This window comes from Dendrobates tinctorius, unplaced genomic scaffold (assembly GCF_039654945.1).
Source record: "Dendrobates tinctorius isolate UK_male_01 unplaced genomic scaffold, ASM3965494v1 ptg000049l, whole genome shotgun sequence".
In the NCBI taxonomy this organism is placed as follows: Eukaryota; Metazoa; Chordata; class Amphibia; order Anura; family Dendrobatidae; genus Dendrobates; species Dendrobates tinctorius.
In genome coordinates this window covers 27942407-27969074 of record NW_027361717.1, presented here as the reverse complement: position 1 = coordinate 27969074, position 26668 = coordinate 27942407, and the positions used below count along the sequence as shown (strand labels likewise).

Genomic DNA, 26668 nt, shown 5'->3' with positions numbered 1-26668 from the left:
AGATGTCACATACTGAGCTCCAAAATTCATAAATTGTGAATATCTCTGCAACGGCGAAATCCAGTGACAAACGGAAAAGATTGACAAGATCAGGGGATCTCCAAGGATTTTTTAAGGTATCTAACTCAATTTTGCTTTAGCAATAGACAGGTCCTCTTTAAAAATCACTACTTCCAATGAGCAATCGCATTGCTTGTGTTATTGCTGGCCAGTTTAGATTGGCCGATAGAATGGTTCTTGTTCTCTGATTATATTGGCTCGTCTAAATGGGCAAATTAGTTGTGTGGAGGCAACGCCTTTAATCAATACAAGTGCTAATTACTTATATCTATTATTTTATACCAAAGATAGACCCCACACCTTCAATGTAAGAACATTGAGCATTAGATTGGTAGACATGGAGACAGCCTATAGCTGACAGTACGGTTACCCTGATGCTATAGGAGTTGTGACTATGCATACTAATGTAATCTGTGTATCTGGCATTGAGGACAGGGCTCTACATTAGGCAGATAATGGGGGAGCGCTCTGTCCAGTAAATGTGAATGGGATTTCCCTTCAGTGGACAGACTGTTCCGAGTGATCAACAGGAAAAGCCCTTTTCATTAAGCAGAGATGGCACCGGGGAGGAAATGAATGGCCCAGTCCCTGTTAATATGCACGGCCTGTCTACAGCCAGCTCTGCAGACAATGCCCAAGACTAGGCGCCCCCGCCACTTCATGGCTTTGTATTCTGCAATCATGCATCCAAACCCTGCCCGAGACCACTTCACTTTTTAACTCTTTCAGCATCAACAAAATAATGGGTTCTCTCTATCTGAGAACACTGCAAACTTGGCGCCTAAATAAGAAATTCAGGTGCTATTTAAAAGGCCAGTAACCCTAGAGGCAGAATATTAAATATATGCACAAATTCCCGAGAGTGCAGATATAGGATATAATTTCAGGATCATGGCGGCAGACATTTTTTCTGAACTTACAGTCATTAATTTCACTGCAAAGCACCAGCTCAGTGGCTGATAACGGAGAACATGAGTACACTTAATTGCAAAGCAAACCAAGACGGCTCTTAGATACCCGCTGTTTACCCTGGAAACCAGAGTCGCTGATCGCTGATCTCTCGCTGCCACACACAGCGATGCGTGCTGGCCAGCGGGAGACCAACGATCAAAAAATGGCCCAGGCCGATCGAGCACGATCAGCGATACCCGGCAGGGGGGCCGGTCGCTGATCCCCATCACACACAGCGATATCGCTGGAAAGATCGCTGTGGCGTCACAAAATCAGCGATCTTGCTGTGTGACGGGGCCTTAAGGCTCCTTCTGATGAGATGGGGCCTAGACAATTCACTTAAAGTCCCATATTAGTTCCTGTTTGTACCTACTAGAGGTGTCATTTTAAACCCCCCCCAACAGTCTGAACAGCAGGGGTCTGCTCATGAAGACCACTGTGAAAAGGCAGAATGCAGAAGGAGGATGTTATTACAAGAATAATCAATGTTTCCATCTGCTGGTTGCAATAAAATGTATAAACTCCTGCTGCACCTGCATAGTCACACCAAGCTCAGTCTTTTGAGCTTGGTGCCCGACATCTCATGGCAAAACCTGAAAACTTATTACCACCAAAAAAAATTAATAAAAAAAAAAAAATCATAGAATCCCTTTGTTTTTTTTTTATATGAATGTATTCTGCCCCCTGCTGTTAGTAATTATGTAATGGCACTAGATTAAATATAGTTTTGATTTCAAGGGGCTCTCCATAATTTGGGGCTAGTTTTTTTTCTTAATTTTTTATACAAAAATATATGCATTGAAGTAATTGGATTTTCATTAAAGGTTTTTCCGCTTCTGTGATGCACTGTATTGCTTGTGGTAGAATGAGTTCACTGAGAGTCCATCAGTGAGCTCATTCCGATGGTCCAATGAGCACAGATCACATCAAAGTTTGTAATGGCAAAAAAAAACAAAAAAAAAAGTACAATATTTCTAATAGAGCCGAATTGCAAAAATTATCCCCCCCCCCCCCCACTCCCTCCAAATAATGTCACCCACCTGACACATATCCTTCCAAAGCTCTGGGTACAAAAGATTTGGCAAGTTTTAAGTTTTCTGATGTGCACTTTCCAGATTCCAAGCCAAAGGACATCCCCATCCTTTTCAGAACCTCAATGTCATCGTGAATTTCAAAGGCATTGTCGAAATTGAAAAGATATTCAAACCTGGGAAGAAAGCACAGCCCGGGATGAAAAGACAAAAATCACACAAACTAGAGAAGCACAAGAGTGGGAACATAAAAAATAGTGATTGATACGAGGTAAACGGAAGGATAAACTGTCCTTACTAATATATATTCATATATCAGAATGCAGATGACATAAATACACCAATATAAAAACACATCTATGAGGCCAGCTTGTTATAGGACAACCTGCGCCCACCACTAGGGGGAGCTCACTATACATCTTGGATTCTTTATGTCATCTGTATAAATGTTAAAGAAGAGCGCCCACTAGTGGTGGGAGCACGCAGACAAAAATATATCATTTAAGAAAAGAATTCATTATAAAAATAGTCAGGCCTAAATTTGGACTTAACAAGCTCATGGGCCCATTCTGGCTTTAGTTCGGGTCCCAGGATTAACACTTCTTTGTACGCACTTGTCACTAGAAATGCTGCAGTCTATGACGGTCTTCTTGCTTGTGTTCACAATGATGAATGGCAGCTTGATGGTGGAGTTTAGAGCGGGAGGAGTTTGATTCAGTTGTTCGTTTTGACGGTTTCTCTGTACGAGGTGCTTGAAGGCGATTTGCTGTGGGAAGGAAGGTAAGAAGAGAAAATCATCAGATCAGCTCATCATCTATATAGAACAGTTGCAGCGACATATATGCCCGGGGGTAGTGTGTAACATTACGGGGCTGTCCACTTTATTTCATAGGCTTCTTGTACATAAAGATAACAACTACAGCTGTCCTTACCTCCTGCCGCTCCTCTCCGGAGTGGCTTCTAGACTTTGTTGATATGGCTTTAGTGATGACATCACGTTAACACAATGTGACCGCTGCAGCCAATCACTGGTCTTAACGATGATGCCTATATAGAAATACCAAACCAATGAGCCCAGTGATTGGCTGCAGAGGTCACTTGATGTCGACATGACATCACCACTGCGGCCATATCAACAAAAACTGGAGGTCGTAGTGCAGAGCTGGCACTGGAACGGCAGGAGGTACGGACAGGAGCCAATGGAATAAATATTTAAGCTGACCTAAACTCTCCGGCATATCATCATGCTCTTGTCTGTCCAGGGAGCGCGGTATACTCAGCATTCTACACTCATTACTATTCTTTATTTTTACAAGTTTAGAAGTCGTGAATCTTAGCAATGGTAGAAGGAAGCTATAAGCAGGGCTGCGGAGTCGGACTCTGACTACAACTCTCACTTGTAAAGGGATAATGAATGATGTGCTGGTACTATAGGTCTGTCATCGGGAACACACTAGTCAGGGGGAGGAAGATGTGATGCCCCCTGTAGCTTTTCCGTATAATTACAGACAGCCCAGAGGTCATCAAAATTATATTTGGAGACCACGTGTTCCTTCATATATGGTGGGACAGAGGAGTGTCCTGCATTTGTAATAAATGTACACAGCCCAAATAAAAATGACTAAAGAACCACTAAACGGAGGGCAGGACGCCCATGAGAGATTCCGGTATCTGATGGGACCTAACAAATACTTCCATTGTCACAGGCCTCTGCAGCAGGAATTGTACGAGTGGCCCTGTGACCAGCGGCTCACATGATGCCCGCCTAAATTAACGGACACACACAGGACCCTCAGTCTCTAAATATGGCAAACAGGGAGAGGAATCTCTCTGTATTCAATGGAAAATAGGAACACAATGAGCAGATGAGAATACGATAGATGGATGCTTCAGACGTCACTATCTGTGAGCAGACGGCTCGACCTAGGACCATCGCTCTTGTAGGGCTGGCAAACCGGCCATTATACAGTCTCTGCTCGGCGACAGGACAAACATTCATTAAGAAATGTGATGCGAGTGACTACATAAGAGACACTGTCTTAGGTATTTGGTGGTAAAGTGCTTATAGTAGGACTGTGGAACACATACATTGAAGGTCCTGCATTTTGTTGTGACAGATCTACCGGCCTATAGTTACACTTTAATATCCGTTTCGATTGCCAATTCCAAAATTACAAGTTACACAAAACAAAACTAAAACTAAATTAAAGATTTACTTTAAAAGGTTGAATATTAGCAGCTTTTAGGCCCAACATTATGTGCGGATTAATTCCATGTTACAGATTTATTATATAATCTCCGAATCCCCCCTCACAGGGATAAAAAAAACGAGATTATAAACTTTATTACAGAGCTCATACGAAACTATACAGATCCTTAAAGGGAACCTGTCAACATGTTTTTGCTCCCCAGCTGTAGGGGCAGAGATCCTGATACCAGCAATGAGTCACTTACTGAGCTGCTTGATGTCCTTTTGATAAAATCACTGATTTATCTGCTGCAGATCTAGCAGTTCTCTGAATGCTGGGCTCTGTATAACCCCACCAACACTACTGATTGGCAGCTTTCTGCCCACGTACGGCGCACAATCAGTAGTGGGGGAGGGATTATATATAGCTCATCAATATGGAGGACTACCTAGCAGCAGGTTTACTAGTCTTCTAGTGATAATCTGCTGCTGATTTTATCAAAAGTACATCAAGCAGTCCAATAAATGACACATCACTGGAATCAGGGTTTCTGTCCCTATATTATGTGGCTCTCAGATTAGGTCGTAAAAACCTGGTGACAGATTCACTCTAAGCTGCAAGCACCCCTTAGTGGCATCTTCAAGCAGAAATAATTGAAAAATGTAACCCCATTGTATATCTACAACGAATGTCACAAATGGATGTCAAGTGCTCGTGTATGGAGCACGCTCAGGAGCTGAGCCCGCACCTTTCATGGTAGGGTCTAGATCAGTGGTGGCGAACCTACGGCACGCGTGCCAGAGGTGGCATGCAGAGCCCTCCCGGTGGGCACGTGCGCCATCTCCTCAAAACTAGCACCGCCGCCACTCTCCTCAGCCCACTCGAAATCTTGCGGCCCCTCTCCCCTGCACTCTCCCATCAGGCCGTGCGCCGTTCCATCAGTCTGAGCAATGTGCTGAGAACGGGGATGGCGCGCGGGCTGAGGAGAGTGGCGGCGGCGCTATTGCCGAGATGGCGCGTGTGCCCACAGGTAGGATTGATAGATGGAGACAAGATCAGCGCTGGAACGAGCAGAGGTGAGTAGTTTTTTTTTTTATGCAAAGCCATTATACAGTATGAAGCAGTATATGGGGCCGTTATACTGTATGCATCATATGGAGCCATTATACAGTATGGAGCAGTATATGACGCCATTATACTGTATGCATCATGTGGAGCCATTATGCAGTATGGAGCAGTATATGGGGCCATTACACTGTATGCAGCATCATGTGGAGCCATTATACAGTATGGAGCAGTATATGGGGCCATTATACTGTATGCATCATGTGGAGCCATTATACAGTATGGAGCAGTATATGACGCCATTATACTGTATGCATCATCATGTGGAGCCATTATGCAGTATGGAGCAGTATATGGGGCCATTATACTGCATGCATCATCATGTGGAGCCATTATACAGTATGGAGCAGTATATGACGCCATTATACTGTATGCATCATCATGTGGAGCCATTATACAGTATGGAGCAGTATATGACGCCATTATACTGTATGCATCATCATGTGGAGCCATTATGCAGTATGGAGCAGTATATGGGGCCATTATACTGTATGCAGCATCATGTGTGGCCATTATACTGTATGCATCATCATGTGTGGCCATTATACTGTATGCATCATCATGTGTGGCAATTTTACTTTTGAATAAAAATCCTCTCCATTCTCAAGAACAGACATCCACTGCAGTCGGTGGCTTGTATCTTAGGCTTGGAGTGCAGGGCTTACAAGCTCTTTGCTATAGCGCGCTAATGTAGGAGTTGTTTTTCTAATCTAAAACCTCATTATTCAGGTTAAATTGCCGTGTTGGCACATTGCGATAAATAAGTGGGTTTTAGATTGCAGTTTGGGCACTCGGTCTCTAAAAGGTTCGCCATCACTGGTCTAGATGTTATACAGATGGGTTTCCATGACTGTCCAAGGATTATGGAAACATTCATTGCTGCCACCTTTGTATCCAGAAACATTGTGCAGTAGTACACAGTACACGCACAAGCTTGCAATGTAAAAAATAAAACATATCTGGTATCACCATGCCTGCAAATATTTGCTCAAAAAAAACAAAAAACAAATAGTTGTATTGCCACCAATGCTGACCCACACACTGAAAGATGCAAACACAAAATAATGGAGGATTTTTTCCCACTATTTTCAGCCCACTCGTAATTTATTTTCCATTTTTCAGTACATTTAAATGGTAAAATGAACGGTCTGTCAAAATGGGACCTTGTTCCACAAAAAACGGCCTCATGTGACTATATTGACAGAAAAAAAAGTGCCATCTCTCTTGGAAAAAGGGGAGCATATAAAAAAAAAAAAAAAATCGCCCTATGGAAGGAATCCCAAGTATATGCAAGAGATATAGAACCCTGGCCCTTATATATAGAAAGAAATGATAAAATTAACCTGCACAGTATCGGAGACATAGAAATGACGTTTATGACTGACACTAAAATGTATTCATAGAATCGTAGAATGGTAGAGTTGGAAGGGACCTCCTGGGCCACCTGGTCCAACCCCCTGCTCAAAGCAGAATTCGCTAAATCATCCAAGACAGATGTCTGTCCAGCCTCTGTTTGAAGACTTCCATTGAAGGAGAACTCACCACCTCTCGTGGCAGCCTGTTCCACTCATCGATCACTCTAACTGTCAAAACGTTTTTTCTAATATCTAATCTGTGTCTCCTCCCATTCAGTTTCATCCCATTGCTTCTAGTCTTTCCTTGTGCAAAAGAGAATAAAGATGATCCTTCTACAATGTGACAGCCCTTGATATACAGTGCCTACAAGTAGTATTCAACCCCCTGCAGATTTAGCAGGTTTGATAAGATGCAAATAAGTTAGAGCCTTCAAACTTCACACAAGAGCAGGATTTATTAACAGATGCATAAATCTTACAAACCAAAAAGTTATGTTGCTCAGTTAAATTTTAATAAATTTTAAACATAAAAGTGTGGGTGAATTATTATTCAACCCCTAGGTTTAATATTTTGTGGAATAACCCTTGTTTGCAATTACAGCTAATAATCGTCTTTTATAAGACCTGATCAGGCCGGCACAGGTCTCTGGAGTTATCTTGGCCCACTCCTCCATGCAGATCTTCTCCAAGTTATCTAGGTTCTTTGGGTGTCTCATGTGGACTTTAATCTTGAGCTCCTTCCACAAGTTTTCAATTGGGTTAAGGTCAGGAGACTGACTAGGCCACTGCAACACCTTGATTTTTTCCCTCTTGAACCAGGCCTTGGTTTTCTTGGCTGTGTGCTTTGGGTCGTTGTCTTGTTGGAAGATGAAATGACGACCCATCTTAAGATCCTTGATGGAGGAGCGGAGGTTCTTGGCCAAAATCTCCAGGTAGGCCGTGCTATCCATCTTCCCATGGATGCGGACCAGATGGCCAGGCCCCTTGGCTGAGAAACAGCCCCACAGCATGATGCTGCCACCACCATGCTTGACTGTAGGGAAGGTATTCTTGGGGTCATATGCAGTGCCATCCAGTCTCCAAACGTCACGTGTGTGGTTGGCACAAAAGATCTCGATCTTGGTCTCATCAGACCAGAGAACCTTGAACCAGTCTGTCTCAGAGTCCTCCAAGTGATCATGAGCAAACTGTAGATGAGCCTTGACATGACGCTTTGAAAGTAAAGGTACATTACGGGCTCGTCTGGAACGGAGACCATTGTGGTGGAGTACGTTACTTATGGTATTGACTGAAACCAATGTCCCCACTGCCATGAGATCTTCCTGGAGCTCCTTCCTTGTTGTCCTTGGGTTAGCCTTGACTCTTCGGACAAGCCTGGCCTCGGCACGGGAGGAAACTTTCAAAGGCTGTCCAGGCCGTGGAAGGCTAACAGTAGTTCCATAAGCCTTCCACTTCCGGATGATGCTCCCAACAGTGGAGACAGGTAGGCCCAACTCCTTGGAAAGGGTTTTGTACCCCTTGCCAGCCTTGTGACCCTCCACGATCTTGTCTCTGATGGCCTTGGAATGCTCCTTTGTCTTTCCCATGTTGACCATGTATGAGTGCTGTTCACAAGTTTGGGGAGGGTCTTAAATAGTCAGAAAAGGCTGGAAAAAGAGATAATTAATCCAAACATGTGAAGCTCATTGTTCTTTGTGCCTGAAATACTTCTTAATACTTTAGGGGAACCAAACAGAATTCTGGTGGTTTGAGGGGTTGAATAATAAATGACCCTCTGAATAAACTTTTCACAATTTAAAAAAAAATTAAACAAAGAAATAACATTCTTTTTTGCTGCAGTGCATTTCACACTTCCAGGCTGATCTACAGTCCAAATGTCACAATGCCAAGTTAATTCCGAATGTGTAAACCTGCTAAATCTGCAGGGGGTTGAATACTACTTGTAGGCACTGTATTTGTAGACAGCTATTATGTCTCCTCCCATAAACATTCCCAAATCCTGTAACAGTTCCTCATAGGACATGGTTTGCAGACCGGTCACCATTCTGGCTGTTCTTCTCTTCTTCTCTGAACTTGCTCCAGTTTGTTGATGTCTTTTTTTAAAATGTGGTGCCCAAAACTGAACACAGTATTCCAGATGAGGTCTGACCAAAGAGGAGTAGAGAGAAATAAGGACTTCATGTGATCTAGACTGTATGCTTCTGTTAATACATCCCAGAATTGTATTTCCCTTTTTTGCTGCGGCATCACACTGTTGACTCATGTTTAGTTTATGATCTATTAATATACCCAAGTCTTTTCACATGTGCTGTTGCTTAGCCTTATTCCACCCATTCTGTATATGCTTTTTTCATTTTTATTGCCCAGATGTAGTACTTTGCATTTTTCCCTGTTAAAAACCATTCTGTTAGTTGCTGCCCACTGCTCCAGTTTATTTATATCTTTTTGAATCCTCTCTCTCTTCTCTAGTATTAGCTATCCCTCCTAGCTTTGGGTCATCAGCAAATTTAATCAGTGTACCCTCAATTCCTTCATCTAAATCATTGATAAAGATGTTGAACAATAAAGGGCCCAGGACAGAGCCCTGTGGTACCCCACTTGAGACATTCTTCCAACTGGATGTGCAGCCATTTACACTCCCTGACAGAAGTTATGCCGCTTATCCATGTTATGTAAATAAAAGCTTATAACTGGACGTTAAATTCATCCATTGGTTGTATAAATTATTCTTTTGAAAGCTGAAACCCTCCGAAATGTGGTTTAGGTTAAGAAAATAAATTGCCATCAATGCAGAAATATTGATCATTTAATGGACACAGTATGGTCAGATTTTGGCAAGACAAAAGTTTTGTCGCCTGGTCATATAATGCACCCAATCCTAGTTTACATCCTCACCTGTGCTCAGTAAATGATCCGTTAATTAGTGGGTGTGTATAAAAAGAAACCAAGCACCCCATACCTTCACTTGAGCTGCAACTTGAGCTCTGATAACATGCCAAAAATCCACCCTGCGACCAAAGCCTGGATTATCAAGAGGCTGAAGACCAGATCCACTGCAGAGGTGGCTGGCACCTTTAATGGGTCTCATCGTCAAGTACAAAGAATTAAAAAAAGATTTGAAGAGACTGGAGATGTGTTTGACAAGCCTAGGTCCGGCAGACCCCGCAAGACAACTGCTCAGGAGGAACGTTTTTTGGTTAGAAAATCCAAAGCAAGCCCCTCTTCCACTGCAGCAGAGCTCCAACAGGCCTGGTCACCTCGAGTCCCTGTGTCAACTAGAACAGTTTGTAGGATTCTGTCTCGAAATGGCCTCCATGGTCGAATCAGTGCCCAGAAGCCAGCTCTAAACAAAAGGCAAATAAAAAACCGTGTGGCATTTGCAAAGTCCCACAGCCTGCTAAACAGATGGACGCTGGAAAAGTGGCTGAAGGTGGATTTCTCTGATGAATCTTCAGTAGAATTACACCACATCCGCCGCAAATACTGCAGTAGACCTACTGGAGCCCGTATGGATCCAAAATACACCCAGAAAACAGTTAAATTTGGTGTTGGAAAGATCATGGTCTGGGGTTACATTCAGTATGGGGTGTGCGAAACATTTGCACGGTGGAAGGCAATATCAATAGCCTAAAATATCAAGAAGTATTAGCTGCCTCTTATATTCCAAATCATAAAAGGGGTCAAATTCTGCAGCAGGATGGTGCTCCATCTCATACATCCATCTCTACAACAAAGTTCCTCCAGCCAAAAAAGATCAAGGTGCTCAAGGACTGACCAGCCCAGTCACCAGACATGAACATCATTGAGCATGTTTGGGGTAGGATAAAAGAGGAAGCTTGGAAGACAAAACCAAAGAATCTAGAAGTACTCTGGAAGTCATGTAAGACTGCATTCTTTGCTATTCCTGATGACTTCATTAACAAATTGTATGAACCATTGTTGAACCGCATGGATGCAGTCCTTCAAGCTCATGGAAGTCACACAAAATATTAAATATGACTCTAATAGCACCACAACTTCATTCACCTATGTTATGCAACATAAATTTGTATTTTAAGTTAATTATTTGTTTGAATATCACATTACTTTCTGTGGCCGACAAAACTTTTGTCTTGCCAAAATCTGTGTCCATTAAATGATCAATATTTCTGCAATGATGCCAATTTATTTTCTTAACCTAAACCACATTTCGCAGGGTTTCAGCTTTCAAAAGAATAATTAATACAACCAATGGATGAATTTAATGTCCGGTTATAAGCTTTTATTTACAAAACATGGATAAGCGACATAACTTCTGTCAGGGAGTGTACAACCACTCTTTGGGTCCGATCACTAAGCCAGTTATGAATCCACCTAACAGTTGCCTTGTCCATTCCATACTTAGCCATTTTATTAATAAGGATTGTATGAGAGACTTTGTCAAATGTTTTGCTGAAGTCAAGATATACTATATCTACAGCATTTCCCTGAACCACCCAATCAGTGATCCTGTCATAGAAGGAAATTACTACTTATGTTGATTAGCGGTACATCATGAGAACTGTATTAATACTGTGCCAATGGGACATGGTAGGTGCCAAAGTATGGAACATTTTGGATTATAGGATGGTCCTAGAAAAGTGAATGGAAAGGGTATAGGTGTATACATCGTAGGCAGAGTACCTTCAGGAAGAATGCCTAAAATAAATGGTCAGATTTCTGTAAGTATTTGCCATTTCGGCACTTTGTGATACCAGTGTGGTGGCGGAGCAGCGTACCTGGAGCAGCAGTTCCTGTAGCTGCGCACTCTTCTGCTTGATGCGCTCTATCCTCCTCTGCTTCTCTATCTGCAATACCAAACACAAACATGAAAGGAAAGGATTTAACCTTTGCCGAAATTATATCAGAGAGATGTCTGTTCAAAGACCCCAGTTGAGCCATAAAAGTCCATAATCTAGAGATATCAATTACATAACACAACGTGCGATTATTAACCCCTTAATGACTGGAGCTTTTCTCGGTTTTGCACTTTTGTTTTTTCGCTCCCCTTCTTCCCAGAGCCATAACGTTTTTATTTTTCAGTCAATATGGCCATGTGAGGGCTTGTTTTGAGGAACGAGTTGTACTTTTGAACGACACCATTGGTTTTAGCATGTTGTGTACTCGAAAACGGGAAAAAAATTCCAAGTGCTGTGAAATTGCAAAATAAAAGTGCAATCCCACATTTGTTTTTTGTTTGTTTCTTTTGCTAGGTTCACTAAATGCTAAAAGTAAACTGCCGTTATGATTCTCCAGGTCGTTACAAGTTCATAGACACCAATCATGTCTAGGTTTTCAAGTGGTGAAGAGAGAAAATTCCAAAGTTTGCTTAAAAAAACAAAAAAAAGTGCCATTTTGCGAGACACATAGCGTCTCCATTTTTCATGATCTTGGGCTGGGTGAGGGCTTATTTTTTACGTGCCGAGCTGATGTTTTTAAAAATACCGTTTATCTGCAGATACGATCTTTCGATCACCCGTTATTGCATTTTAATGCAATGTCGCGGCGACCAAAAATACGTAATTGACGTTTTTATTTTTTTTCCTGCTACGCTGTTTAGCAATCAGGTTAAACCTTTTTTTTTTATTGATAGATCGGATGATTTGAACGCAGCGATGCCTAATATGTGTATGAGTGATTATTTTTTGTTTTATTTTGAATGGGGCTAAAGGGGGGTGATTTAAAGTTATTTATTTATTTATTTTTGTCATATTTTTAAAAACATTTTTTGGCATGCTTCAATAGCCTCCATGGGAGGCTAGACGCTGCCACAACTCGATCGCCTCTGCTACATATAGGCGATGATTAGATATCCTATATGTAGCAGAATTACAGCATTGCTATGAGCGCCAACCACCGGGTGGCGCTCATAGCAATTCGGCAACAACAACCATAGAGGTCTCCAGGAGACCTCTGGTTGTTATGCCAACGCATCGTTGACAGCCGATCACGTGACGGGGGTCAGCGATGTGCGTATTTCCGGCCCGGCAGCACTTGTTATTGCGGGCACATATCAGCTGTTCAAAACAGCTAACATATCCCGGCTTTGATGCAAGCTCAGCGCCGGAGCCTTCATCAAAGCGGGGGATCTGACCTTGGAAGTACTTTTTAATGATGTTCTACAATTAGCATAGGTCATCAATATCAGATTAGTGGGAGTACGACAGAAACAGGCAACCCCGCCGATTAGCTATTCTTGGTGCTGACAGCACATCGCTGATAATTGTATAGTGGTCACAGAGGGTACTGCAGATTCACCCCGCTGTGGCTACTATACAGGTGACGGAGATGTGCAGCTCTTCAATTGATCACATCCGGTCACCACCAGCTTCAGGAACAGCTGATCGTCAGGGCTGTCATTTGTCGCTCTCCACTGATCTGGTATTGATGACATACCCCAAGAATAGGCCATCAATACAAAAAGTACTGGACAATTCCTATAAAGCGCACATATCTATTTCAGGGGACTTTTTGAAGTAAGCTTCTGAGTGTCTACATAAGGAAAAATAAAACCATTTTAGTCCTGTATTCTTGCATCCTTCATTTTTCATCAGTTTTACCCCCTGCAGGCCCCATTTCAAATCTCTGCAATTGTCTCTGATCTAGTGGCTGGAAACTAGCTTCTATGAGGTCTTCTATACACCGAGCCCATAAGGGCCTGTCACACTAAGCGATATCGCTAGCAATATCGCTATGTCTGATACTTACCTCCGGCCGGCTCCCCCGCTGATTATCGCTGATCGCGCGAGAACGGCCTGGGCCGTTTCTCGTCGTCAGCTTCCTGCTGGGCTTCCTGTGGCGCCGACGAGTGATGCGTGGACGCGGGCGGGAGGACGTCAGGATCGCCTCGTCTGACAGGTAAGTAGCGACCGCCGACCGCTGCTATGTCGCTGGTGAGATCTGCCTGTGTGGCAGCTCACTAGTGACCACTTAGCGATGCACCAGCGATCCATATCGTTGTCGGGATCGCTGGTGCATCGCTAAGTGTGACAGTACCTTTAGAAACAGAGGAGAACCTGCTCTTTTCTTTGTAGCATGCAGACAGAAGCGTAAAGGACATTATTCAGCATTACTGACCAGTGTAGCTGTGACTCCAGGACTGGTGTGAGATAAATGCTTACTAGAAAGCAGCAGTACAGGTGTGTGTCCGTAACTCTCTCTCACTCTGCTCCTTCATCCCTCCCCTCTCCATAGACTTTACTAGTAAATGTAATCTGATCTCTCAGTGAGTAACAGCCCAAAAGAGAAATCCAGACAAAAAATAATAAAAAGACAAATTATATAGCTTAAAATACCTTTATTAATATTGGTAAATAGTACTATCAGCACAAGATGTGCCTGCAATTGTGAGAACATTTATTTATGACATAAAAAATATATATTAAAAAACTTAGAAAAAAAGAGACCACCAAAACCAGGTTTGAATAGCAAAAAATTATTATAGAAGGGTTAAATACCCATCATCGCAACAAAAAAAAGAGAAATAAAGTAGAAAAATTATAATGTAACATAATAGCAGTAGTGGCTAAAAGGACTTCAAAGTGAGAAAAAAATCTAGTGATATTTATATCCATGAATATCCACTGTAATGTAAAAAATAGAAAAAACAAGCATACAAAAAAAGTGCTTAGTGCAAAGTGCAAATAAGTGGGGAAAATAAACAAAATATCAAAAATAAATAGACAAATATATACCAAGAAAAAAAAATAAAGCACATAAGTGAAAGAACGAGAAGAAAATTTAGTCAAAATATGCTGCTATGTTGGAATGAACATTATAATAGTTGCAATAATGTAGAGATATTATAGTTTGCAGTGAACAAAAAACTGCTGCAAATAGAGTTTATAAAAGCCACTAAAATGCAGACAATTATAGTAAACACAGCTGCTATTAAAAAGGAAAATATATACCGTATATATATTGCAAATGTACCCTATGCTGTCATGATGGGTAAAGATGCAGACAGATAAATACCTGATAAATGGTGATCACAAGTGCGGCGCACGCCCCGACGTGCGTCTCAGAAATTACTCCATCATCTCCTGACGAAGGAGTAACTTTCTGAAACGAGCGTCAGGGCACGCTCCGCACATTTTGTGATATTCATATTTTTGTGACATCTTGCATTGTATATCCTTTTGTTTTGAACCTGTATTTTACTATTAACATTGTACAATAAAGTATATATTTATATATTTTTGGACTGTTTGGTCGGTTTTTGTGCTCTCCCCTTGTGTTACCCTTGTGCAACAGATGTTTTGATACTCTTAATTTGCCATCTCCTACTGCTAGCAGATGACATCTGTTTCATTTAGTAAGTGTCTCTCAGTGAGTAGGCAGGTCAACCCGATGTTTAACAAGATTGATTTTCGAATCCTGACCAAGACTTGAAAAACAATCCTTTTTACAACACGTCTCAAGAAACTATATTTTTCGAAACCCCCCAAATATTGGACCAGCTAATTAATAATAATTCCATCGTCATGTGCACATTAGTGCCAACATCACAGAACCGACAAAGCAGAGAATACTAAGATGAGACGCCAGAGAAGACGGGAGCAGAACAGTGAGCGATTGGGATGAAGCTTTCCTGGTGATACGTAAAAATAGCTCTGCAGAAAAGAAAAAAAAAATACTTTGCTAAGTTCTTACGTAATGTGGATTCTCATCGGCACATATATTTCTGCCCCAGCTCATGCGGGCAGCCATGGTCTGATGCACGAGTAATGAGCTGCCGAGTCAGCTGCTCCCCACAGCTGGGTACAGGGACCTCGGCTATGTACACGTCCTTGCCTGCGATACAGTATTATATACAGCCTGAAATACACACACACTGTGGGTATCACACAACGTGCATCCATGTGCATGCTATCCAGGCTGATATACGGTAGACCGTCCCCTGACATGGAAGAAAAATCACCCCAAATAACCCGGTTCAGCCTAGCATGAGGATTAATTCATTCTGATCTCAGAAAATATGTCAGGCACCTAACTATAGCAGGACCACAATCTGCTCGGCACCGGAGTAACAGCATATAGGACAAGTATATAGAACAAAGCCATGAGCACACGCAGAGATACATCACAAGAGGAGCGGACTCAGACAGGAGAGGGTCCCTGTGCTCCTCATAATGCACAATCCCACCTGCTTGGAGGTGATAGTGGCCCCCTTACCTCATGGGCCCCTGTGTGGCTGCATAGGCTGCACACTGGCGGACACAAGAACTGTATATGGGCCCTTTACAGTCCAGTAGCTCCTCAATGCACAATCCCCACCTGCTTTGGAGGTGGCAGTGGCCCCCTTACCTCTTGAGCCCAAATGATATGTCCGCCCTGGGATTACGTGTAATATAGTGGCAGTCTGTGTATAACAAGCCACTGCCGCTCATCCAGGGTTTGCACTGTATTGCGATACACAAAGGCAGCGCCATGAAAAGCTCATTGCTTTTTTTTTTTTTTTAAAGAACCTGTTAACTACCTCTATGGGAAAGAGAAAAGAAATCACTAAGGATTTCATTAAAGTTTCTTTGGGGTGATAAAATTTCAATAATGATAGGTTATGAATATCAAATCAATGGGAGTCTAAATCCCATCAGCCCCCACTGATCAGCTGGTTGAAAGGTCCACTCAGCACAGCTCCACACACTGCTCAATGGTCATGAATGGTACTGCACGCTCTCTGCCCTATAAGTGTATAGGTACAGCGGCTTAGCAGTTGTGCTGGGAATTTGGACCCCCACCAGTCTGACACTGAAGTCCTAGAAAACCCCTTTAGCAATTCCCCTCCCGCCAACTCAACTAAGGTGCAGAGACTGCTACCCTGGTAGTTACACTTTTTCAGCAGTCTATAAATAATACTTAGGAGAAGCAGAGGAAGGATATTGATGAATTGCTTAAAAAACTCTTCCCTAAACAATGGTGAAAACCACAGTCCTGAAACAGAGCTATTTTTTTTTTTTATTAATTCTAATCAAAAAGTATCTAACAAAGAGTTTTAATTTTGGAAAAATTAATTATTTAACATGTAAAAAGAAATTCAAATAAAATACATGCGACAATATTATCAGTGTACCTCTAAATTCTCACATTCCTGCACAGAGTTGGACGGCAAACCAATCCATTTAATTTCCTTCTTCTCCTTGGAGATGATATTCATGGCCATTAGTACATTCAGGGCATCGTAAACTCGCCGCCTGATGTTCTTCTGGTCATAAGCCTGAGTATGAAATAAGGAACTATTACTCCTGACACACGAGCACCATAAGCAATGACAAAAGGGAAAAAACAAGGTTAGCAACAAAGTATATAGGACCCGATTCATTAAAGCAATTTTGTCAAGATTCTGATGTAAATGCTTTATAAAGTCAACTCAGAGTTGTGCAAAGAAATTCTGCAACTTTTGTGGTTTTCTCGTTACTTTCTCTCAGATACACCAAAATAGGGACTGGTGTAAGACTTCTGCGTGGCGAACAGAGGTACGTGCCACTCATCAGATTCATGGAGAGGCGTGCATCTCTTCATGGATCAGGAGCGTCTGACTCCACCACACTCCTTATAATAATAATAATAATTTTTATTTATATAGCGCCAACATATTCCGCAGCACTTTACAGTTAAGTGGGGACTTGTACAGACAAATTCAATACAAGTTAAGACAATTTAAACAGTGACATTAGCAGTGAGGTCTACTTCACGAAAACCAGGAAGAAACTCGCCAGTCCTGATGAAGAGGCTTAGTGTACATTTATTAGACCACCCGTGTTCCAACACCATCCATTAATTAGCCCATACCATCAGCCATTTCCATGGTATACAAAGAACATCTTGGTTTTACAAGAATAAATAGTGTTTCCCCAAAACAGCTACTTGATTTGTGGACTTTCGGTGGCCATTCATCTCACTCCTTGCGCTCTTAAAGAAGTTATCCCTTACTTTACAACTTATAATCAATGGACCTGTGAATAAAACAAATCAACATATCCATGCACTCAAATCCTGGCTGCTGATTGGTGGCAGCATCCATTTGACACCGCCCACTAGGAACTGATGCCAGGTGACCAGCAGTATACCCATAGAGTAGAAGTTGCAAAGTATGGGACAACCTTTCCGGTGAATGTCCAAAAGGATGATAACTTTCTGAATCGCTTGGGCTCCATGGGCTGGGACCCCCCCGACCAATCCAGAGACCAGTGCTCTGAAATGTCCCATCTGGATGCAGTTTTGTATGGTGCAAATGAAGTATGGGTTATGTACCCAAAAAGAAAGAAAGAAAAACCGCTAATAGTATAAAATCATGTAGACTTTACTTACAGAGTCAGAAGGCAACTGTCCAGCAGAGCTGGTAAACTCAGCCACCAGTTCATCTGCTACTTCATTGTAGGACGTGGTCCCTTTGGTCTGAACCTTCTCACAAACCTTCATAGAGAAATGTCGCAGACCCTTCCCGCTCTTCTCACCTCTCTTACTTCTTTTACTGTAGATGGGAAGGCAACAATTTATAGAATATATGGATCGATCATGACTTTTCCAAATTTTTTATGATTTCATAACTAAAATACGGTACATCCTAAAAATCTACAATCTTATAAACAATTATTACCTGACAATGACTTTGCCGAAACACAAACTTCCATCTTTAACTCCATGAGTACAAACAAATGTTATTCTTTGTACAAACGAAGTTATACGACTTTCTAATATATTTTCTGTACCAATTCCTCACAGCTAGTGTTGAGCGATACCATCCGATATTGAGAAATATCAGATCGGATTGGATCGGCCGATATCCAAAAAAGTATCGGGTATCGCTGATTCCGATACCAGAAGTCCCATTCAAGCCAATGGGACAGAAATATCGGAATTAAAAAAAACCCTTTCTTTACTTGCACATCCAGTTCGGGAGGGGGGAAGAGTGTGGGCGGTGCGTGGGCAGACACTCTGCGTGTCTGTGTGTGCGGGCGAGGTCTGTACGGGCCTGCCGGGGGCTTGTGCCGGCTGCCGGGGGTCTGTACGGGCCTGCTGGGGGGTCTTGTGTGTGTGCAGACATCGTCCGATGGGACTACAAGTCCCATCGGGCGATGCCTGCTACAATGACAGTGATTGACACATTAGCCAATGAAGGGACAGTAGTAGTCCCATCATCCGGCTAATGTGTTGAATGTAAAAAAAAACAAACAAAACATACATACTACATATATACAACATTCATACATACTACATACATACTACATATATACAACATTCATACAGCATACATACATACTACATACATACTATATATATATACAAAATTCATACAACATACATACTACATTCATACAGCATACATACATACTACATATATACTACATTCATACAACATACATACTTCATATATACTACATTCATACAACATACATACTACATTCATACAACATACATACTACATACATACTACATTCATACAACATACATACTTCATATATACTACATTCATACAACATACATACTACATACATACTACATACTACATATATACTACATTCATTCAACATACATACATACATACTACATACTTACAACATGCTACAGACATACAACATACATACAACATACATACTACATACAATACATTCATATAGACATACAGTACATATAACAGAGTACATACTCACCAATACTTGTCACTTTGATCCCCGAAGCCAGTACATTCATACATATGTATTGTATGAATGTATTGTATGTAGTATGTATGTTGTATGTCTGTAGCATGTTGTATGTATGTAGTATGTATGTATTATCTACTATGTATGTATGTTGTATGAATGTATTATGTAGTATGAATGTATGTATGTATGTATGTTGTATGAATGTAGTATATACTATATATATATATATATATTTTTTTTTTTTTACATTCAACACATTAGCCGGATGATGGGACTACTACTGTCCCATCATTGGCTAATGTGTCAATCACTGTCATTGTAGCAGGCATCGCCCAATGGGACTTGTAGTCCCATCGGACGATGCCTGCACACACACAAGACTCCCGGCAGGCCCGCACAGACCCCCAGCAGCCGGCACAGGCACCCGGCAGGCCCGTACAGACCCCCGGCAGCCGGCACAGGCCCCTGGCAGGACCGTACAGACCCCAGGCAGCCGGCACAAGCCCCCGGCAGGCCCGTACAGACCCCCGGCAGCTGACAAGCCCCCGGCAGGCCCGTACAGACCCCCGGCTGTCGGCACAGACTGCGCATCATGATGTGCACAGACCGCGCATCATGATTACATAATTTCAGCAGCCAATCACAGCCACAACAGTGGCTCATTGCATTATGGGGACTTCCGATTCCAGTATCCGATATTGAAAAAATATCGGTACTCGGTATCGGAATTCCGATACAGCGAATATCGGCCGATACCCGATATTTGCAGTATCGGAATGCTCAACACTACTCACAGCCTTTCCAGATCTCAGGCTGCGATCAGTGAATTCAAGTTTGTCTCATGTCGATAACTGTACTGTATCCGTCATCAGAACTGAATTATCAGAACTGTGTCTTGTAACACGTCCCGCACCTCACAGCAGAGGGACAGGTTTTTATCAGCTTAATTTCCCGTTGAATGATAGCAAAAGCAGAGATCTTGAAATAAATGGATGAATAAAGATATTTTGTAAAACTGTTTAACTTTTCATTTTTCGAAAAAAATAAAAAAATAAAAAAGTAGGCACACGTGGGGTCATGGCTTTGGCAAGGGTGCAGATGGATATTATCTCATCTGATAAGAAGCTAGTGACAGCTAACTCCTTGTTGATTACAAATAAAAGTGAGTCACAATATCCTAGAAAGGATAAACCATAATCAACATATTTTGGCTATCATCAACTAAGGTTTACAGGGGCCTAAAGAATGCATAGCGTTACAACAAAAGTAACATTAGATACAAAAAATATAAATACACTACTTCCTAAAGCTTGAAAAATAGACACCCATTTCAGAAAAAAATATGAAGAAAAATAACTAAGCGTTTCCACTTCATAGATATCGCAATTTTTTTTATTGTATGAACTCTTAAATAAACCACCTATCCTGGATCTCCTCATACCTTTCCAACTGCACATTCAGATTCTCCCACTCCCACACTACCTCCTCATCCCACCCTCTCTCTGTTGGAGTCCCCCAAGGCTCTGTTCTAGGACCCCTACTCTTCTCAATCTATACACTTGGCCTGGGACAACTCAAAGTCCCACGGATTCCAGTACCACCTTTATGCTGACGACACTCAGATCTACCTCTCTGGCCCAGTCGTCACCTCTCTGCTCTCCAGAATCCCGGAGTGCCTATCAGCCATATCCTTCTCCTCTCGCTTCCTCAAACTCAATGTGGACAAATCTGAACTCATCATCTTTCCTCCATCTCACAGATCTTCCTTACCTGACCCATCTATCACAATTAACGACATCACGCTTTCCCCGGCAACAGAAGTCCGCTGCCTTGGAGTAACCCTTGACTCTGCCCTGTCCTTCAAACAGCTCTTTCCACCTCCTGTCGCCTCCAGCTCAAAAATATTTCCAGAATCCGTCCTTTCCTCAGCCCTCAATCTACTAAAATGCTTATGCATGCCCTCATCATCTCCCACCTCGACTACTGCAACATCCTTTTCTGTGGCCTCTCTTCTAACACCCTCACACCTCTCCAGTTCATCCTTGACTCTGCTGTCCGACTAATTCATTTCTTTCCTCGCTACTCCCCTCTGCAAGTCTCTTCACTGTCTCCCATTCCCTCAGTGTATCCAGTTCAAATTACTAATACTGACCTACAAGGCCATCTATAACCTGTCTCCCCCATGTATCTCTGAACTAATCTCCCGATATCTTCCCTTACGTAATCTCTGATCCTCCCAAGACCTCCTTCTCTCCTCCACACATATTCACTTCTCACCTAATCGCCTGCAAGACTTCTCCCGAATATCCCCCATCCTCTAGAATTCTTTGCCCCAACACCTACAACTATCAACCATATTCGGATCCTTCAGACGGAACCTGAAAACTCACCTCTTCAGGAAAGGTTACAGCCTGCAATGACCCCGCTTTCCTCATCACCACTACCGGAGCTATCGCCTCACCAACACCGGAGTTGCTGCAACCCACCAACCTACTGTCTCCTTCCCCACCATCCTGAAGCATGTAAGTCCAAAAGGGCAGGGTCCTCTCCCCTATGTATCACTGTCAGTTTATTTACTGTAAGGCTAGGTTCACATAACATTTTAGCAGCCTGTTCAACGCATAGCGTTGACGGGCTGCTAACGGTATAGCATAACGCAATCGCATTATGCTATACCCGCTAGCACAGATGATTCATCTGCGCTAGCGGTGACAGAGCCTCAGACGCTCAGGTCGCGTCCAAGGCTCCATCAGCGAATGACGGCATATCGCGAACGCATGCCGCTTTACGGAATGCGCCGCGATGTGCCCGACAATGGGGCTCAATGGCGGCGTTAATGGACTGCGTTACACCGCGTTATACCGCGATGTAACGCAGTCCGTCAACGGACTGCCTAAAACGCAGTGTGACCCCGGCCTAAGTGACATCTGTAATTTGTATGTAACCCCTTCTCATGTACAGCACCATGGAATCAATGGAGCTATATAAATAAATAATAATAATAATAATGGAATACTAAGACTCGTGTTCATTATTACCATCTCGTATGTATCCCAGTTTATATCTCTTCAACAGTTGGCTGGCGCGCCTTTCTTTTTTTCTTTGTTTAGTAAGGATGTAATGGGAGCATGACGGATCAGTTTATGAACAGATCCTATTCACTCACAACACCAGTCGGGTGGTGTGGGTATTTTTTGACTATGCTTTTCTTTCTATCCCATTTGGACCCCGGACTTAATTAAAAAAAAAAAAAAAAAAGGAGTATGATGCACATGGGAAGAGAACCTAAACATCCTTGTGCTTCAGACATTTAAAAGAAAATGTAAATAAAAAAAAAAAAAAAAAAAGAAGATACCTTATAACTGTTAATTTATATATTCAATGAATAAAAATATATAAACAACTAACAAATATATCAGGTACAAAATGTATACTTTAAGCATAATGCATTAAAAATCTACGGTACTTAAAAAGAACACACAAGATGAACTCCTGACATTTAAATAATTGAATAAAGAAAAAAATATATATTCCAATATATCTCAGGAGCCTTTGTCTTCCTAGGAAAGAATTCATTGCATTTGGAATTTGTTGCATTAACACTAGATAGGTGTCTAACGCAGAGACCCAAGAAGAAATATGGCACATGATAAAGATGCTTCCTAACAAGTGGTTGCCATAGTGGCCAGTCACTCGCTGAAAAAATCCACAGGGATTCGTTACAGATTCCTTGTTAGGAATAAGAAGGAATAGGACGAGGAAGTGAATAGAAGAGGAAGAGTCAGGATGCTGCCAGGGGGCAACCGGCCCGAACTGCTCTACATTCACATGGAGGTATATAGCATCTGTTCACTGCTATTCTAGAGTGATAGCTTAGCAGACCATGCCATGTATGTATGTATCCCCTCACTGACCTGCCCATCAGTTTACATAATGAGTATTGTACAGCTCTGGCAAAAATTAAGAGACCACTGCAAAATTTTCAGTTTCTCTGATTTTTCTCTTTATATTTTTGAGTAAAATGGAAATTGTTCTTTTATTCTATAAACTACTGACAACATGTCTTCAAATTTCCAAGCACTAAATTTTGTATTTATTTTCAGAAAATGAAAAATGGTCAAAATAACGAAAAAAACCCCCACAGTGCTTGCAGGCCTCAAATAATGCTAAGAAAACAAGTTCATAATCATTTAGAAACAACAATACTAATGTTTTAACTCAGGAAGAGTTCAGACATCAATATTTTGTGGAATAACCATGATTTTTAGTCACAGCTTTCATGCGTCTTGGCTGCTTTCCACCAGTCTTTCACACTGCTTTTGGGTGACCTTATGCCACTCCTGGTAGAAAAATTTAAGCAGTTCTTCTTTGTTTGATGGCTTGTGACTATACATCTTCCTTTTGATTACATTCCAGAGGTTTTCAATGGGGTTCAGGTCTGGATATTGGGCTGGCCATGACAGGGATTTGATGTGGTGGTCCTTCATCTACACATTGATTGACCTAGCTGTGTGGCATGGCGCATTGTCCTGCTGGAAAAAAACAGTCCTCAGAGTTGGGGAACATTGCCTGAGCAGAAGGAATCAACTGTTTTTCCAGGATAACCTTGTATGCGGCTTGATTCATACGCCCTTCACAAAGATTAACCTGCCCAATTCCAGCCTTGCTGAAGCATCCCCAGATCATCACCGATCCTCCACCAAATTTCGAAGTGGGTGCAAGACACTGTGTCTTGTATGTCTCTCCAGGTCTCCGTCTAACCATTAGACAACCAGGTGTTGGGCAAAGCGGAAAATTAGACTCATCAGAGAAGATTACCTTACTCCAGTCCTCTATGGTCTAATCCTTATGGTCTTTGGCAAACTTCAGCCTGGCTCTCCTTTGCTTCTCATTGATGAAAGGCTTTTTTCTACTATTATCGTACTATCGGGCAGCACGGTGGCTCACTGGATAGCACTACAGCCTTGCAACGCTGGAGTCCTGGGTTCAAATCCCACCAAGGACAACATCTTTAAGGAGTTTGTATGTTCTCCCCGTGTTTGCGTGGGTTTCCTCCAACATTCCAAACACATACTGATAGGGAATTTAGATTGTGAGCCCTAATGGGGACTGTGATGACAACATGTGCAAACTGTAAAGCGCTGCAGAACATGTTAGCGCTATATAAAAATAAAGATTATTATTACCGTATTATTATTCTACCATTACATGACTTGAGCCCTGCCTCTAAGAGCCTGTTACGATCTGTTCTTGCCATGCACTTCACCCCAGCTGCTATTTGCCATTCCTTTTGTAGGTCACTTGATGTCATCCTGGGGTTGTTGAGTGACATTCGAATAAGATGACGGTCATCCCGGTCCCGGTGGAGAGTCGTTTTCGCCCTCTGCCGGTCTGTAGCTTTGTTGTCCCCAATATCTGCTGCTTGACCTTGTTGTAATGGACTGCCATCTTAGAAATTTTAAGAATGGAGGAAACATGATTCTCATTGTATCCCTCTGATAGTAAAGCCAGAATAGAGCCCTTCTTTAGCTCAGTTAAGACTTTTCTTTTCTACTCCTTTGGCATGGTTAAAAGTAATTTTTTCATTTCTATTACTTTTGGGATATTACTAGCACTTGTTTTGCCATCCAGCTTGTCCTATTGTAAGAGGATTGTGAACACCACAGCAGGGTTTTTTATACTTTCCTGCATTAAATAAGACTTGGTTTAGGTGATCACCTAATCAGAAGCACATTAAGTAGAATGAGGTGTACTCTGGTTGGAATTCAACTGACACTGGAATGGAATGGCTGTCAGACATGTAGAGAAGCTGATTTTAATAAAACTGTGCAGTGGTCTCTTAATTTTTGTCAGAGCTGTATAAATATTAAAAAAGGGGCCATTTTTTTTCTCTAGCAAGATGGTGCCGCTTGCGCAGTAGCATCTATTGAATTGCCAATAGCTGCTACTGCGCAGGCACGGCCGATGCCATTTTGAGACATTTTTCTTTTAATGAATTTCTTCATAGCATGAAATAAAATCATTAAATGCACATAACACATGCGATCATGCTGCAGCACAGGCACCCCCCCCCCCCCCCCCAGACCCCCCCACAGGCCGCTCCGGAGCACAGCATATCATTAACTACAAACTGAAAATAAAGATTACTCGACAACCACAAGACGGATTTCATCACCCATGGTATCAATTTAATCGGTGTAACAGAGCCGACCTGACACTGTCTGTAGGTTACTGTGCACAATCCTGCTGACACGTTCCCTTTAAGAAACATAGGTAAATTTGTGAATGAGAAAATTGTAAAATTCGCATTGGTCCTCAAGAATGAGTTACTGGTGGGCCCTTGCCACCCCAATCCGATACTCTACATGCACACACATATGATCAATAGCACAATGAGAGAAAAAAGGATGGCACTCACCGTTACCGAAAATAGAAGTCTTTATTTCATGGATAAAAATGCATGGGCTCGGGAGCAATGCAGAGAGCGCGGACAACGACTGTTTCGCGCTCCTGCGCTTCAACGGGTCCTAATCAACCATTCAGACCCATTAGGACCCGTTGAAGCGCAGGAGCGTGAAACGGCCTTTGTCCGCAGTCTCTGCATTGCTGCCGAGCACATGCATTATTATCCACGAAATAATCACTTCTATTTTCAGTAACGGTGAGTGCCATTCTTTTTTCTCTCATTGTGCTATTGGACAGTGTATATTTTCTCAGGATTGAGCACCCGTTCCTTGGGGTATATGGTGTTCATATTGTGTGTGTGGGGTCTCTTTAGATTTGTTTAAGAGACCACGGTGGTGCATCGGTGCCGAATCTGTTTCTCTTTTTTTTTGGACACACATATGATCTCCTGCAATATTATAATGAGTAAACCACAATTCCTGAAACTAGTGCACCAGAGATTGTATAGATCACATTCCAGGTTGAATAGTGTGACCTTCATCAAAACTGCCATCCCCCACCACCACTCATCTCTTGTTTGCCCTTACCTCTCTGAGAAGTCAGACTCTATGAACTCACGGGAACGTTTCCGATCCCTGTGGAAAAAAATATTTCTGGTGTTAGTAATTGAATATACCTGTAACATTATGTATGTGCTACTTACAAGTTCATTCATTATTATCCTAACCTATTAGGTCCTACTGGCCATATGTCCTGCATGGACATGTACGTCCTACCTGATGACATGACATTCTCTAACATTTACCGTCTCTGTCATTTTAAAATTGGGGGAAACTTAAGTCTTCGCTTCCCTGTCTGGCTTCACCTTTACACGTTTCTCTCATACA

The 26668-nt window shown here is 42.1% G+C and overlaps 1 protein-coding gene across 2 annotated transcripts in view; it reads right to left on the bottom strand.

The window, feature by feature from the left end:
• Positions 1 to 26668, bottom strand: part of TFDP2 (transcription factor Dp-2) — a 98544-nt gene that overhangs the window by 3408 nt on the left and 68468 nt on the right. For both annotated transcript variants that reach the window (XM_073576598.1, XM_073576597.1), the window contains 6 exons: positions 26369 to 26416; positions 18040 to 18202; positions 16802 to 16945; positions 11469 to 11537; positions 2657 to 2808; positions 2052 to 2218 (listed from right to left, as the gene is read on the bottom strand). In XM_073576598.1, coding sequence (XP_073432699.1) covers positions 2052 to 2218; positions 2657 to 2808; positions 11469 to 11537; positions 16802 to 16945; positions 18040 to 18202; positions 26369 to 26416 — 743 coding nt within the window. The remainder of the gene's footprint in view (positions 1 to 2051; positions 2219 to 2656; positions 2809 to 11468; positions 11538 to 16801; positions 16946 to 18039; positions 18203 to 26368; positions 26417 to 26668) is intronic.